General features: G+C 46.9%; 1 protein-coding gene across 4 annotated transcripts in view; it reads left to right on the forward strand.

The window, feature by feature from the left end:
• The window catches only part of LOC142583458 (transmembrane protein 50A), a 226,449-nt gene that overhangs the window by 179,876 nt on the left and 29,190 nt on the right, over positions 1 to 17,383 (forward strand). For 3 of the 4 annotated variants that reach the window (XM_075693938.1, XM_075693937.1, XM_075693940.1), the window contains one exon: positions 16,401 to 16,461. The exons of the other annotated variant lie outside the window; for it this stretch is intronic. In XM_075693938.1, coding sequence (XP_075550053.1) covers positions 16,401 to 16,461 — 61 coding nt within the window. The remainder of the gene's footprint in view (positions 1 to 16,400; positions 16,462 to 17,383) is intronic. 4 annotated transcript variants of the gene reach the window in all.

The following is a 17,383-nucleotide window of genomic DNA, read 5'->3' on the forward strand; positions in this document are numbered from 1 at the left end:
GCAGACATAAGGAAGTATAATATGGATAGAATTGAGCATGCTCTCAGGAACGGAGGAAGCCTAAAAACAGTGAAGAAGAAACTAGGAATTGGCAAGAATCAGATGTATGCGTTAAGAGACAAAACCGGCAATATCATTACTAATATGGATGAGATAGTTCAAGTGGCTGAGGAGTTCTATAGAGATTTATACAGTACCAGTGGCACCCACGACGATAATGGAAGAGAAAATAGTCTAGAGGAACTCGAAATCCCACAGGTAACGCCGGAAGAAGTAAAGAAAGCCTTGGGAGATATGCAAAGGGGGAAGGCAGCTGGGGAGGATCAGGTAACAGCAGATTTGTTGAAGGATGGTGGGCAAATTGTTCTAGAGAAACTGGCCACCCTCTATACGCAATGCCTCATGACGTCGAGCGTACCGGAATCTTGGAAAAACGCTAACATAATCCTAATCCATAAGAAAGGGGATGCCAAAGACTTGAAAAATTATAGACCGATCAGCTTACTGTCCGTTGCCTACAAACTATTTACTAAGGTAATCGCAAATAGAATCAGGAACACCTTAGACTTCTGCCAAGCAAAGGACCAGGCATGCTTCCGCAAAGGCTACTCAACAACAGACCATATTCACGCTATCAATGAGGTGATAGAGAAGTGTGCAGAATATAACCAACCCTTACATATAGCTTTCATTGATTACGAGAAAGCGTTTGATTCAGTCGAAACCTCGGCAGTCATGGAGGCAAAACGGAATAGTGGTGTGGACGATCCGTATGTAAAAATTCTGAAAGATATCTATAGCGGCTCCAAAGCCACCGTAGTCCTCCATAAAGAAAGCAACAATATCCCATCAAAGAAAGGCGCCAGGCAGGGGGATATGATCTCTACAATCCTATTCACAGCGTGTTTACGGAGGTATTCTGAGACCTGGATTGGGAAGAATAGGGGATAAAAGTTAATGGAGAATACCTTAGTAACTTGCGATTCGCTGATGATATTGCCTTACTTAGTAACTCAGGGGACCAACTGCAATGCATGCTCACTGACCTGGAGAGGCAAAGCAGAAGAGTGGGTCTAAAAATTAATCTGCAGAAAACTAAAGTAATGTTTAACAGTCTCGGAAGAGAACAGCAATTTACAATAGGCAGCGAGGCACTGGAAGTCGTAAGGGAATACATCTACTTAGGGCAGGTAGTGACTGCGGATCCGGATCATGAGACGGAAATAATCAGAAGAATAAGAAGGGGCTGGGCTGCGTTTGGCAGGCATTCTCAGATCATGAACAGCAAGTTGCCATTATCCCTCAAGAGAAAAGTGTTTAATAGCTGTGTCTTACCAGTACTCACCTACGGGGCAGAAACATGGAGGCTTACGAAAAGGGTTCTACTCAAATTGAGGACGACGCAACGAGCTATGGAAAGAAGAATGATAGGTGTAACGTTAAGGGATAAGAAAAGAGCAGATTGGGTGAGGGAACAAATGCGAGTTAATGACATCTTAGTTGAAATCAAGAAAAAGAAATGGGCATGGGCAGGACATGTAATGAGGAGGGAAGATAACCGATGGTCATTAAGGGTTACGGACTGGATTCCAAGGGAAGGGAAGCGTAGCAGGTGGCGGCAGAAAGTTAGGTGGGCGGATGAGATTGAGAAGTTTGCAGGGACGGCATGGCCACAATTAGTACATGACCGGGGCTGTTGGAGAAATATGGGAGAGGCCTTTGCCCTGCAGTGGGCGTAACCAGGCTGATGATGATGATGATGAGCCCTCTCTGCAAAGTACAGTCGCCGCCGGTCAACTTCGCGCAACCACTGGACTAAGAACCGTCCTGGAGAAGCTCCGAATGACCTCAAAATGTCGGCTCGAGCAATTCTGCGGTCATTAAAAGTTAGCACAGCATCCATTGTCGCTATTTTCAGCGTCTTGAGGCCAAGAAAGACATTCTACGGAGCGCGCTCCCATACAACCTTGTTGAACGCCTCATTCGCGTTCTGAGTTTTTCCATGGAGACATTTCTGGAGAAGCTCAGGCTTTGAGAGCTTCTGAAACACCGGCGTTCTGCTTCGAGCGTTCCGCCGAGCGCGAAAGCTTCGATGCAGACGCTCACGTGGTGGCCGCGGCGCCCACTCCTGGATTGTGTTGCGGAGCATTGGCGTCATTGGAGGTCGACTTATGCCGGTTTCCGCGGAAGAGACGTTTTTTAAAGCACTTTTTTCGCTTCGTCATTGCATTATCGCTAAATAACCAGCACCAAAGTATAAATAAATTCGATTGTCCGCGAAAACACGCCAAAGCACGAGCAAAGCGCCCCGCGTTGCGTGTAATCCAGCTGCGTCTTAGGATTCGTTTGACTAAATGAAATATGCTAGCTAGGTTTTCATTCTTTGCCAGATGAGTGACAGCCATTCTGCTAAACGTGACAAAAAATAGGCGGTGAAAAAAAAAATTTTTTTTTTCAGTTTAGGAGAGGCAAACATCCCGAGCATGTGTCAAAGGGGGCGTGGCTGGATGCGGCCTAGGTTCCGAAAAATGTTGATGTTGAGGTAAATATTTCGCGTACGTGCAAATGAAACCCTGGGCCATGTTAAGGAAAGAATAGAGATTTTAAATTACACAAAAACAAAAAATCGATTTTTTTCGGAAAATTTGCTTACCCTGTTCCCTTAATGCACACAGAGTGTGAAAGAATTGCAATAGCAGCCAACTCGATGTGGGAAAGCCCCTTATCGACACGTATCGACACGAGCTAACCTTTACTTTTCCATAATCTTTCCAACACGCAGCTTCCTCCCTAAACGCGATATTCTGTCTAACCTCGTGTTGTCGTCTAACAGTAATTTGCTGATAATAACTGAAACCTGGCTGACCAGCGATATTACCGATACCGAGATTCTTGCTGACTTGCCGAATTTCTGCCTTTACCGGAAAGACCTCGAAATCTCACGAGGTAGTGGTGTGCTAATCGCTGCACATCACCATTTATCGTGCTCTCTTGCAACCATTGAGACTGACTTGGAAATAACATGGCTAATCTGCCGCACATCACCGCAGACTGTTCTCTTGGGCGTTTGTTACAGACCACCAAATAACACCCCTGATTTTTCGCATAAACTTAATAACATCTTGAGCGAACTTAGTGAAAAACATCCTAACGCAGAGATCCTGCTTTTTGGTGACTTTAATTTTCTGCAAATCAACTGGACTAACAATAGTGCTTTAATAATAGGCAATGAAGCTGCTAAAGAATTTGTTAATGTGTGTCCTAATTTCAATCTAACTCAACTTGTGCTAGAGCCTACGTGGGCTACAAAAGACACATCTAATGTACTCGACCTTATACTAAGCAGCCATCCTGACAGTCTGTCACCCATAACTTACCTCTGTGAGGTAAGTGATCATAAAGTAATCCATGCCACTTTCACCTTTCAACCTATGTGAGAGCGAAAATCCAACAAAACTATATGCCTATATGATAAAGGGAACTACGAAGCTATTAATTACGAGTTAGGCGACTTCTTAACTTTTGAGACATTCCATATGCACTCGCCTCAAGAAAACTGGACACTATTTAAAAAAAATTAATGAGCTCTTAAACAAACATATGCCAAGAATAACTATGCACACCAATCAAAATAAGCCATGGTTCACCAGAGCTCTAAAGAAACTTGAAGACCAAAAGAAATGTCGCTTCCGGCTAGCCACGCGTCTTGGAAGCACCGAGGCATGGTCAAAATACTACATGGCAGAGAACGCCTACCTGAGTGCCGTTCTCACTGCTAAAAAAATCTTTTTATAACGTCGACCTACCCTGGCTACTTACTCAAAATCCTCGGCAGTTCTGGCGCATTTTAAATCCCCAAGAAGCTCGTACTGTCAGTGTGACGAATGCAACAGGCAACACCGCCACGGTTGCTGAGTGCGCCGTGGTGGTGTCGCATTTGTCGTACACAGCATTTTTTTCCGTGTTTACAAAAGAAACTACCACTTCAGACTTTCCACTATCTACTAACATAACATCGCATATGCCACCCATTGTATTTTCGATGGATGGTATACTATCAATCATTAAAAAAAAAACAAAAAACAAATGTACTTCTGGTGTAGACGAAATTAACTCAAAGATCTTAATGAATACTAAGCATATATCCCCGGCATGTTTCACTCTGTTCTCGCAATCGTTGTCTACAGGTGCTTTAACGGATGATTGGAAAGTGGGAAAGGTCGTTCCAGTATTCAAAGCAGGTAACAAAGACTCCCCCTTAATTAAAAAAAAAAAAAAAACTTCTTGTGTGCAAATAAACAGGGACAAAGAACAGGAGCAACACAAGGACGAGCGCTCATACTTGTGTTGCTCCTCTTCTTTGTCCCTGTTTGTTTGCGCTCAAAAATTTTTTAAAAAAATGAATCTGTTCCAACTAGGCCGACTCGTAGTTATGCTCCCCCTTAAACTACCATCTTTCTAGACTACTCTGAAGCTTTTGACACAGTGCCTCATAACTGCTTGCTAATAAAATTATCCAAATTGAACTAGGATCCTCATGTAGTACAATGGATAAAAGAATTCCTTACTAATCGTTCCCAGTTCGTCCTTGTCAATAACTTCTCCTCTGAACCCCTCCCTGTCACTTCAGGTGTCCCTCAAGGCTCAGTTTTAGGACCGCTTCTTTTCCTAATATACATTAATGATCTTCCGCTGCATGTATCTTGTCCTATTCAAATGTTCGCTGATGACTGTGTGATTTATCAATCATACTGTGACTAACATCTCTGACCAAGCATTTCTCCAGAATGACCTTAATAACGTGCAGGACTGGTGCAACTGTTGGCAAACGGTCTTGAACCCTAACAAGTGCAAATTTATTTCAATTTCCCGCCGTCATAATCCTTATCTCTCTACTTACACAATTGCAAACATCCCAGTACAATCAGTTCTAGCCTACAAGTACTTAGGCATAACCCTATCCCACGACCTTTCCTGGAATGTGCATGTGACTAACGTAATTTCGTGAGCGAACAAGACCCTTCGGTTCATAAGGCGTCACCTTCGTCATACTCCACAGCACGTCAAGCTACTCGCATACAAATCATTTGTCAGACCACAACTGGAATATGCCGCCGCCATCTGGAACCCTCATCAAACATATGTCATCAATGCACTCCAGTCAGTTCAGAATCGTGCGACTAGATTAATCCATTCTTCATATTCATATAACATCAGCATTTCACACTTAAAGGCACAATCTAGCTTGACATCTCGGATGTCAAGCTAGATTTCTTGTGTCCACATGTTAACCGCCCCTTATGTAATACCCCGAATGGGGTCTTTAAGGTAATAAAATGAACTGAAATGAAAATAAAACGAAAACCATTTGCAATTATGCTAAAGCAAATTTTTCTTCAATTAATCATGGCCCCCAGCTTTTTCTCGACGATTTCGTCCTTGCATGTGCCGAACAATTGGTTCAAGTTTAAAAAAACTGCACGAATTAATCGAATTACACGTCCCTCGTAAAATCATCACGACTAATCGTAGGTCCCTATGGTTCACTCGTTCCTTAAAATGCCTTGGGAACAGAAAAAGGCGGTTATATGTCAGGGCGAGGTCATCGGGAAAATCAGAGAATTGGTCAGCTCCGAGAGTTGCGGTTAGCACTTACAGAAAATCATTAAAAGACGCTAAACAACATTTCTTTAATGTCACACTGCCATCATTTCTTTTAACTGGTACATTCTGGAACGTTGTTAATGGGTCAAATCAGCCATCAATATCTCTCCTGGATTCAAATCTAATCCTTAACAGTGACAGTGTTAATGTACTTAATGAGACTTTTGCTAATGCATTTTCTGTCCCTTTTAGCGCATCACTACCAGACTATTCTCCCAATATCATATTTCCAATGGATCCCATTCATTTTTACCTTGAAGGCATTATAAGTATCATAGATCGTTTAAAGTTATCCTCTTCATGTGGTCCCGATGATATCAGCACTAAAATCCTGAAAAACACTAAAGTATATTCCATCATACTATCAAAAATATTTGAGCAATCCCTTCAAACTTGTGACCTCCCAGATGACTGGGAATTGGGTAAGGTGGTTTCACTCCATAAATCAGGTGACAAGTATCACTTACCAGCATTCCTTGCAAGATAATGGAACATGTCATCTTGTCATCCTTAGCGAACTTTCTTGAGTCATCATCCTTTTTCACTCATGCACAGCATGGTTTTAGAAAGCATTTTTCTTGTGAAACACAGCTAATAAATTTTACAAATGATATTAACTTCATACTTGATCGGGGCAGTGAGGTTGACTGTATCTATTTAGATTTTTCCAAAGCATTTGACAAAGTCTCTCACAGCTTGCTTCTTCACAAACTAAGTAAATTTAACATCGGCCAAAATGTACTACGATGCATTGAATGCTTTTTGTCTAACAGGTTCCAGTATGTGCACACTAACGGCATTAACTCATCATTGGTTCCTGTGACCTCAGGCGTCCCACAAGGCTCTGTTATCGGTCCCTTGCTGTTTTTGGTATATATTAATGACTTGCCTAACAATGTAACATACAAAGTGCAGCTTGTTGCAGATGACTGTGTGGTTTACCGGGAAATAAAGAATACTAATGACACTGTACTACTCCAGGAAGACTTAGCTACTATATCTAACTGGTGCTTGTAATGGAAAATGACACTTAACAAGACTAAATGCAAAGTAATGCGTTTTTCGTGTCGCATCAATCTGTGCCCCGCTCCCTACACTATTTGTCCTTCCCTCCTAACACTGGTAACATCTTACAAATACCCCGACGTCATTATAACGTCAAACCTAGCTTGGAAGGCACATATAATTTCTATCATCGTGTCCGCTAACCACATGCTTGGATATCTGAAACGGAATTCATCCTTAGCCCTGACACCTGTTAAACTTCTTCTGTACAAATCGCTTGTCCGCTCCAAGTTATAATATGCTGACTCAGTATGGGGACCCTTTCACTAACTCATATCGACGCCCTTGAAGCTGTACAGAACAGAGCAGCACGTTTCATCTTCCGTAACTATGATCGTTTGTCCAGCATCACAGAAATGCAAAACACATTGTCACTAACCCCTCTCTCACTGCGCAGGAAAATATCATGCCTGTGTCTGATTTTTAAAATTTACCACATGAATTCCACCCTTAAAGATGTATTACTCATGCCATCAACATATGTTTCATCCTGCTTATATCATCCATGCAAAGTTGGTGTTCCACAGTGCCGTACAACATCCTGCATGAATTCATTCATTCCAAAAACATCGTTGGACTGGAACCACCTACCACGGGATATTGCACTTTCCAAAGACTTTGATGAATTTAAGAAGAACATTATGAACACATTATTGCTTACCATAGCTTTGGTTCCATTTCCTGTTTCCTTGTAATGATGTGCATTCTTATAGTATATTTTTTCCCCAGATATGCTCTGTTAATATGTGTACTAATGGTGGCGTTTTGCAATTTGCATCACTTTTCTTTGTGTGATTTAGCGTTCTTGGTATTTGTATAATTTTGAACTCCTTTCATGTTCCCGGTTTAGAATTATGTATATGTTCCAGTATTTTTTTTTCTGTATGCGTTGTCTCCTTTTGTAACAAATTTATTGAAATGTGTGTACCACTCCCCTCAATCATGTCCAGTGGGCGATGAGGGTATCTGAAATAAATAAACAAATAAATAAATTACCTGGTTGAGCCACTAGCGCCACCGTCCGACATGCGACGTCGTAACCGCGAAGTCGTTCACATTCAGCGTCTTAAGCCACATCACCATTGTACTGTCCTTCCAGAAAATTAAGTCGCCAGGGTGGCTCCTTTATTTCCGTGTGGCCATTGTAAGGAAGATAACGAATGTGAGCGTAGAGTCAGCAGCATCTGCAGCATCAAGCGTGCAGCAGAGGCTCGAGCTAGGGGACATGCTAGAACCGGCTGACGCTTATAACCTGAATAAATTTCCTTTATAATATTTGTACGTTTAAGCTCATTCTGTAATAAGCACAGTTAATTAGTGAATCTCAGTGTGGGTTTCAAAAAGACAAGTCCACAGAGTTGGCCCTACAGCATCATAAAGAATATATCCTTACCAACTTCGAAAACAAGCTCCTCACTCTCGGTTTATTTGTAGATTTCAGCAAAGCGTTTCATTATATTAGCCACAATATTCTTTTTCATAAGCTCCATCCTTATAAAGTTAGAGGAATTCCTCTTGAATTTCTTAAGTCGTATCTTCAAAATAGATGCCAATATGCACATATAAATAACTTCAGGTCCCAAGAAAAATCTATGCTTTCTGGAGTACATCAAGGCAGCATTCTGGGTCCTTTGCTTTTTAATCTCTATGTTAATGACATTGTAAATATTTATTTCAATGTTGTAGCAAGCATGTGACGCCGCTAGGCTCGGTGTCCTGCTAAGCTTCGCAGGTAACATTGGTCACCGCACCGCAATAAAAGACTAGAACGGGAAAAGAGACTAGAACAGAGCACAATAGGAACCGACATAAGCTATATGCTGAAAGGGCAGAAGGTAGCTCAAGTACTAGCCAGACTGATGTATGCAGATGATATTGTACTGCTTGCTGACACCCGAGTAGGGCTACAGGAACTACTGAGCATATGTGGAGAGGAGGGAGAAAAATTGGGACCGCAATTCAGTAGAGAGAAGTCTGGGATAATAGTATACAATGAAGAAAGGGGGGAACCATTGGAAATACAAAGCACTAAGATTGATCATGTTGAAAAATACAAGTATTTGGGCATATGGCTAAACGAGGGCAAAAAGTACTTGGAAGAACAGGAAAAAATTGATTGAAAAAGTGAAAAGGAACTCACCTGTAATGAAACACAAGGCACTATGAAACTAATAGGTGCGAGGTGGTTAGGGGCATATGGAAAGGGGTTATGGTACCTGGCCTCGCATTCGGAAATTCAGTACTGTGCATGAAATCAGAAGTTCAGGCATGCATGGAAACGAGACAGAGAAGTGTAGGCAGGTTGGCCTTAGGAGCGCACGGGAACACCCCTAATGAGGGAGTGCAGGGGGACATGGGATGGACGTCATTCGAAGGTAGAGAGGCAATAAGTAAGCTAAAATATGAACAGAGACTCCCAGCACTGGAGGAAAAAGGAAAAAAGGTGGGCAGGAAAAGTGTACAAATATCTATACATGAAAAGTTTGAACACAAAGTGGACACTCAGAACGAGGAAGCAGAGGGATAGATACCTACAGCCGAGGGAGGGTGTCCAACGTGGTTCTAGTGTGGGAAAGGAGGTGAAGGAGGCGGAAAGAAAAATGTGGGAAGAAAGAATGCTCGGAAAGCCAGCGCTATCTATGTATAGGTCACAAAAACAGGAGATTAAGAGAGAGCTCTTATTTGATAACTCGCGGGGCAGCTCACTATTATTCGAAGCTAGGACGGGGGTTTTGAGAACGAAAACATACAGGGCTAAATTTGAAGACGTGGATCTTTGGTGCACAGCTTGCGGAGCCGAAATGGAGACCACAGAGCATATAGTGCTGAGATGCACTGACCTTCGCCCGACTCTGGCAGAGGGAACAGTGGCAGATATGGAAGGGGCATTAGGTTTTCCCGGGGAACGAGGGCAAATAGACGAGAAAAGAGTGGCAGTAACAAAGGGGAGGCTAGAGGATTGGTGGAGGAAGTCAAGGGAGAGATAATACCATAAATCAGGGAAATAATGTTTCCTATACTTTTTTAGATAGTTATTTTGGGGGGGGAAGAGGGGAGTGAAAACTAGTTTAAGGAGAACAGGATATAAAGAAAGAAAAAAAATAGGAGGGGGAGCAAAAGGCTAGGTGGCGCCAGCCGCCGCCCGTTACAAAGGGTATAGCTGCCATCCATCCATAAACACCTATGAGCACGGCTGCTTGGCGGTCAGTCATCGTTCAGTACTGCCACGCTGCGGAGCGTCCGTCTATCGGAGAGTGCCTCGAGCCCTCCCTTGTTCACGAACCCGGGTGGATCGTGACGTTGGCGACGAGGATGGGATCCTCGTGACACTGGCGATGAGTACCCACGGATCGTCCCACGCCGCCGCGAGCGGAGAAACACCGCCCCCCATTGCTGCCGCCATGCCGCTGTATGGAAGGCTCGAGCCGTTTGAGGGAGATGGGTCCGCCTGGCAAATTTGCGAGTAGCAAGTCCACATGTTCTTCCGGGCAAACGACACACCCGAGGCCAAACAGCAGGTCATTTTCCTGGCCAGCTGCGGAACCCGCGTCTTCAGCCTTTTGCTCGACCTTCTCAAGCCAGCCACGGCGCACGTTAAGACGCTGGGTGAGCTGCTCGCCATACTGTGCTCGCATTTCAACCCAGCACCGTCCACACTAATGGAGCGTTTTCGCTTCAACAACCGGAGCCGCCGGGAAGGAGAGACCTTCGGGCAGTTCGTTGCTGCGCTACGAGGGCTAGCGACTGCCTGTGTTTTCGGGGACCAGCTGGACTCGCTGCTCCGACACCGTTTTGTCTGTGGCATCAACAACCCCGCCATGCAGATGGGACTCCTGGAGCTTCCCGACCCCTCACTGGACGACGCCGTGAAGGCAGCGCTGCCAAGGACACCGGCAAGATTTCCCGTGCGACTGGCTCACCGTCGGTGTAAGCGGTGGTCAACGAGTTGGCGACAAAGGGCAGTACCTGCGGTCGCTGTAGTGGTGGCCACTCCCCCTCACAGTGCCAGTTCTCTCAAGCATAATGCGTTACGGGCGAGAAAACTGGGCACCATGCAACGTGTATGCCGAAGGGGGAGGACAAACAGCAAGCAGCAGCCTGATTCAAGCCCAGGTATCACACAAGCCCAAGGCCAGGGTAGCCGTCCTGCTAGCCGTGCGGTAGCCAGGGTAGCCGTACGGCAGTAGGCTCAAGTTCTTCCGCGGCCAGGCTCCACGTCGTGGCCGAGGACCCGCCGATTTTCGACTTGTGGCACACAGGCTTTGTACCGTTGTCTGTGCCGCCGTACATGCTGACCATCAAAATCTGCAGGCACCCCATTTCCATGGAGCTAAACACAGGGGCCAGCGTGTCAGTAATGGCCGGGAAACTCTTCAAGCGTACTTTCCCCGGCGTGTCTGTCGAGGCTTCGGGCGTGATGCTGCGCAGCTACTCCGGGCAACTCTCCAAGTCCAGGGTCAGGCACAGGTCAGCGTTCGCTTTGGCGACAGCGAGGCAACCCTTCCCCTTTATTTAAAGAGACACTAAAGGTTACCAGAAACTCAAGTTAAAGTGGTAGAGCAATGTTCTAGAACGTCTAAGGCGTCAATGTAATCGCGAACAGAGCTTTAGTAACCGAGAAATTGAGGTAAATGCATGACACGATTTGAGACGCCCTAGCGACATTCCGGTACTAGCCCGATGACGAAAGCACTCCTCGTAATTTGTGTTACTAATACTCAACTACTCGTGTTAAAAAATCATTCCATTCGATTATAAGACAGAAAAAAATGCTACTTGTCTACGTCTATTTGATTCTAAGAAAAAATAACATTTTGACGTTACCCTTCAGTAATATGGGTGGTCGAAAGGTTTCGTTTTCACTCGACTCTGCGCCGCGCACACTTTGGAGTTTCAGTAGTTTCGTTATCGCGTCGTGCTGTGCGGGTTCTGCTGGCTCGCGAAACATTCATTTGGAACAAACAGCGAGAATGCCACGTCCATGTGATGTCGTGGGAAGCCCTCGTTGCTTTCTCGCTCTGGAGAGCCGGTGTCAAGGCTGCCGTCGTAGTACGCAACGGCGCCAGCAGCGCGAGCCCTCAGCAGCAGGTCGCGCTCGTCATTGCTCAAATCGCTGAAGTTGAGCCCACCATCACGAGCCAATCTGCCGTTGTCAGGGTCCATTGCGACGAGCGTCGAAGTTTGCGTCATAGAATGAAGTACCAGCTTATGGTCGCGCGTTTCTCCTTTCGCTAGCCACCATATTCCCGCTTTCGCTCTGCTGTAGGCTCTGTCTTGGCTCTGTTCCTGGCTGCACGTTTGCGTTTTGCGCAGAAAAGCCGTAGCGCCGTCTGCGGACGCCATTTTACTCACCGACGGCGCAACGTCACTATGAGGCGATGATGTCAGTACTCCTCGATCGGAGGGCGGGCGATTTGAACTGCGCTAGAGGTACGCAGACGCTTCAAAACGCATTTTCTCTTAAAATAAGTCTCTCCTTGGCACGAAACAAGTGTGTCGAGGTTTCTGAGATGGTATTTCAACAGTCCACGTTGACTTAATAGTAACCTTTAGTGTCCCTTTAAAGTCCTCAAGCGAGACGGCAGTGTCAGGATCTGCGGGGATTTCAAGGTTACCATCAACCCCGTCGCTACCGTCGAGAAGTACCCGCTGCCCCGGATTGAAGATCTCTGGTCAGCATGGTCCAGTGGACGGAAGTTTACCAAGCTCGACCTCAGAGATGCTTACCAGGAGCTGGTGCTCCAGGATGCCTCCCGGAAGTATGTCACAGTATCGACAACTTTGGGGCTCTTTCAGTACACACGCTTACCGGTTGGCATGGCCTCGGCCCCAGCCATATTCCAGAAGGAGGTGGACAACCTCTTCAGGGCATGAGGCAGGTGGCGGTGTACTTGGACGACATCCTGGTTACTGGCAGCGACGACGGGGACCACCTGCAGAACCTGCACAACGTCCTGGCACAACTGCAGGATGCCGGCCTCAAGCTCAAGCTGGAAAAGTGCATTTTCCTAGCCCCCAGCGTTGAGTACTGGGGACATGTCATTTCCTAGGCAGGCCTAGCCCCATCTCCACGCAATGTTGATGCTGTGCTCAAGGCGCCTAAACCACAGAACAAGAAGAAGCTTCAGAGCTACCTCGGCCTCATCAACTTCTATAGGAGTTTTCCGCCTAACCTGTCGGAGCATCTACAGCCGCTCCATCTTCTGCTTAGAGATGGTCAGCAATGGGTCTGGAAGAAGGAGCAGAACTGGGCCTTCCAGCGCAGCAAGGAGCTAATCACCAATGCTCCAGTGCTGGTTCACTTCGATCCTGCTAAACCTGTTGTCCTTACCGTAGATGCTTCGTCGTACGGTGTGGGAGCCTTCCTGGCACACCGGGACAAAGAGGGCCAGGAACGCCCTGTGTCGTTTGCTTCTCATCAGCTTCATGCTGCAGAGCAACATTACAGCCAGCTGGACAGAAAGGTTTGACCCTCATGTTCGGTGTCGAACGCTTCCACCAGTACCTGTGGGGCTGAAAGTTCGAAGTGGTCATGGACCACAAGCCACTGTTGGGGTTGCTGGGGTCTGACAAGGCAGTTCCTGTGCAGGCATCACCTCGAGTGGTATGCTGGGCCTTGAGGCTGGCAGCTTAGAGTTACCAGCTGGTTTACCATCCGGAAAACGACATGGGACCTGCTGATGCCCTGAGCCGCCTGCCCCTCCCAGAGGTGCCTGATGCTGTTCCAGAACCCGCTGAAATGTTTATGCTGGAGCATGCATACCTGGAGGAGCTCTCCGGATTTGCGGTATCGCAAGTGACCAGCCGAGTCCCAGTCCTGCCTCAAGTGGTCAAGGCGGTGTTCCGTGGGGAGGAATTGGTTCAGCAGGCCTATAGCCACAAGGCCGCTGAGCTGAGCTCGCAGCAGGGCTGCCTACTTTGGGGTTCCAGGGTCGTGATCCCACATAGTCTCCGGTCCAGGGTCCTGCAGTTGCGGCACGCAGGTCATCCTGGCATGGAAAAGACCAAGATGGTGGTCCGGTCCCATGTTTGGTGGCCTGGCCTGGCCTGGGCCAGGGCATCACTCACATGGTGCAGAGCTGCCAAATCTGCCAGGAGCATCAGTGGGCCTCACATCATGTGGAAATCACCCCCTGGCCATTCCCACAGAGACCCTGGTCCCGCCTACACGTGGATTTTCGGGGGCCCTTCAAGGGCCATTACTTCGTGGTGGTGGTGGACGCCTTTTCGAAGTGGGCGGAGGTTCTACCTGTCACCACGCCATCAGCAGGTGTGACCATTGCAGTGCTACGACAGGTCTTCACCGCCCAGGGGTTGCCGGACGTCATCGTATCCGACAATGGTCCTGCTTTTGTCAGCACAGAGTACTTGGCCTGGCTGACGAAGAATGGAATCCGCCGGATGATGGTTCCACCCTACCACCCTACTTCAAATGGTGCAGCTGAGCGGGTGGTGCAAACCATCAAGGACAAACTCAAGAAGAGCCAGACTGGGGATTTGCAGACACAGATTGCCTGGTTACTGTTTCAGTACCGGACCATGCTCCACGATGTCACTGGCTGTGCCCCCTGTGGGCTCCTGCTGGGTCCGATGGTCAAGACACCCTTGAACGTCTTGCATCCGGACCTCCGATCCACAGTGCTCCTGAAGCAGCTGAAGCAGAAGCTGGCTGCTGGCCAAGGGCACTGTCCCGGGCTTTTGCCGGAGTTGGGAGCTCCAGTTTTCACCAGGAACTTCCGTCCTGGCCCACCCTGGTCCAACAGACAGGTAGTGTCTTCTGCCAGCGCCTCATCACTGCTCGTCCGCATGCCAGACGGAGCCACGTGGCACAGACATGCCGACCATGCCAGGCCTTGCCTCGGGACCTGGCCAGCACCCTCGACTGCCTCTTCCGAGTTCCAGTCCGCAGGACGACTACAGGCAGCGCCAGACGCTTCCAGCAGAGCACCACCCACCTCGGAGGTGGCAAGTGTTGCCTGTGGTGCGGTGCCTATTGGGCCAGTGTCGAGCCCGGCACCACTCACAAGGCCCACCACTGCGGACCCTCCGGATGGAGCGAGGCTGTTTCAGGCAGTACCCGGCGTTTCCAAACCCGGCCTGTCAACACTGCTGCCCAGGCGGAGCACTCGACATCGGAGGCCACCGGACCGTTACTTACCTGGGTAGCAGGCACTGTCGACCCGGCTAAGACGGAGGGAGAGCCTCGTACTTTGAACTTGGATGTTTATTTTAGTTAACAAAGGGGCTAAGGGGGCGTAGAAGCATGTGACGCCCTCTCGGGCATAATCTTCGTTGGCCCGCCAAGCTCGTTGGCCTGCCATTCTCTGTCGGCAACATTGGGCACTGCACCCAACAAACACCAACAAGCACAGCTACGTGGCAGTCAGCCATCGTTCATCACCACCACGCTGCGGAGCGTCCGTCTAACGGAGGGTTCCTCGAGCACTCCCTTGTTCACGAACCCCAGGTGGATCGTGACAAGCTGGCCCTCCATCTCAGTAGAAAATTCTTACTTTTAGTCCCATTTTTTATGAAAATCATTGTGTGGCTGTTGGGCCTCTTTCACGTTTCTGCTCTCTGGAAGCTCTGTGCCACTCGTCGATTGCCTCCCTGCTTTTCTTATTCCACCATTTACAGGATTTGATTTTGCTGCAATAGAAATTATTTGGACTTTCCAGGCAAACATTTGCTGCAGGCATCGGCATCACCTGAGGTTGCATGTAAAGTCAAAGTGCATAAAGATAGCGCCCACTGTCCTTCCACATGCCCAAGGTTGGATGTTGTGTGATCAAGTGTGCACCTATGAAGGCAGGCAAGCTCACATTCTCTTGCTTTGCTGTGGCTATGCATGGCTGTACATGCAGCTGAGTGCATATGCGCCCTATCTTGGAGGTAATCTGTGGCGGATGCAAAGATCAGACGAGCGGAGATGGCTGCTCGCTTCATCTGCTCTGTCCTTCTGCATGCCTAGTGCTGGAGGTCCCGTAATCGCAAGTTTTGGAGAAGCATTGAAGCGAAAAGCAGCACAGAGTGCTCACTGCTATGATTTCTGCATTATTTCTCAACTCCCTGATTCCTCCATACAGACAGGGTGCTAGCTGCTAGTTTTCTTGCCTACTATATTATTTCCCGTCTGTAAGTAATCTTCTCCAGAGATTATATCCTTTCCCATGTTTGTTCCTTTCAACCAGAGGTGCAAGTGGACATTACTCTAATTTCTGAGAAGTCGTTATGCCTACTTAACCACTCCCTTCTGTTCTGTTACAACTCTCCCAACTTCTGAATCCCTGAGAGCAGTTCAATTCAATCACATGGACTAATCTAGAGACTGTGTACTTTCTTTCATTTGACCCGCCATGGTTGCTCAGTGGCTATGGTGTTGGGCTGCTGAGCAGGAGGTCGCGGGATCGAATCCTGGCCACGGCGGCCGCATTTCAATGGGGGTGAAATGCGAAAACACCTGTGCGCTTAGATTTAGGTGCATGTTAAAGAAACCCAGGTGGGCGAAATTTCTGGAGTCCTCCACTACGGCGTGCCTCATAATCAGAAAGTGGTTTTGGCGCGTAAAACCCCATAATTTAATTTTTTTCTTTCTTTCATTTGTTTCCGCAAGCAGGTGTCCGACCATGCCATCTTGGCTCCAAAGTGATTAACTGTGTTTCTGAATGCAGGAAGGGAGGTGCAGTGGCCTGGCATTGCTATTTTCCTTCAGAACTCCTTCATCTTTCTTGGGTGAGCATGGCACTCCTGAATTCTAATACATGTTTTGAATAACCTGGAGAGCATATAGCTGCAGTGTGCATGAAAATTTCACCTGGATTTGAAAATCAAGCATTGCTACACATCGTGCAGCTGCAGAAAGCCAAGCTTTTGCACTGTCAGGCAGCCCTGTTCCTATAGAAATTTCACTGTGAATAATAATATGCATTCAAGCTATCATGTCCTTTCATTATGCTCAGGCATGGGACATTGTAATGTAAAGAAAGGAAGAAAAAAAAATGGCTGACGTGTGTGACCATGCACGTTTGCAGACATTCTTGTGTAGATCCAGCTACAACCGTAAAGGTGCAGCCATTAATGCTTTCAAGTCAGTAATGGTTGGTTCCACCTGTATGTGTATGCAAAGTTTCAGCCATAAACATTGAGAAATGTACCTATAGTAACAACAGTCCTGCATTTCATTGTTTAGAGGCTGCTCAAAGACGTTTTGAGGCTTTGATGGCACTTTTGAACCTTCCTTTGAGGTGCCGAATGCATCTTTGACGTTGAAGTTTTACACAGAAGTTACCCCTAACACCCTACACGTTTCATATCAAGTAATCCTCGTTTTCAAACAGGTAATTTATTTATTTATTGATTGATTGATTGATACTGTTAGCCCAAAGGCCGATGCAGGGTGGAGTAATCATAAAATAAGCTTCAAAGATCGCTACAAACACGAGCGCTACACAAATCAATCCAGAAAATACAACTGCTTAGGTGTGCCAATTTCACACAAGAATGTAAGCATTGTATACCAGGCACCGAACATTACAAGCAACAACTGTACCACAAAAAATATTTTCAACATCACAGACAAACTTCATCAATATCACGTAGGATCGTTTCAATCATGTCATGTTGCACATGCTGCTTATCATTGCACAGAAAAGCT

The sequence above is a fragment of the Dermacentor variabilis genome, chromosome 5 (genome assembly GCF_050947875.1).
Source record: "Dermacentor variabilis isolate Ectoservices chromosome 5, ASM5094787v1, whole genome shotgun sequence".
NCBI lineage: Eukaryota > Metazoa > Arthropoda > Arachnida > Ixodida > Ixodidae > Dermacentor > Dermacentor variabilis.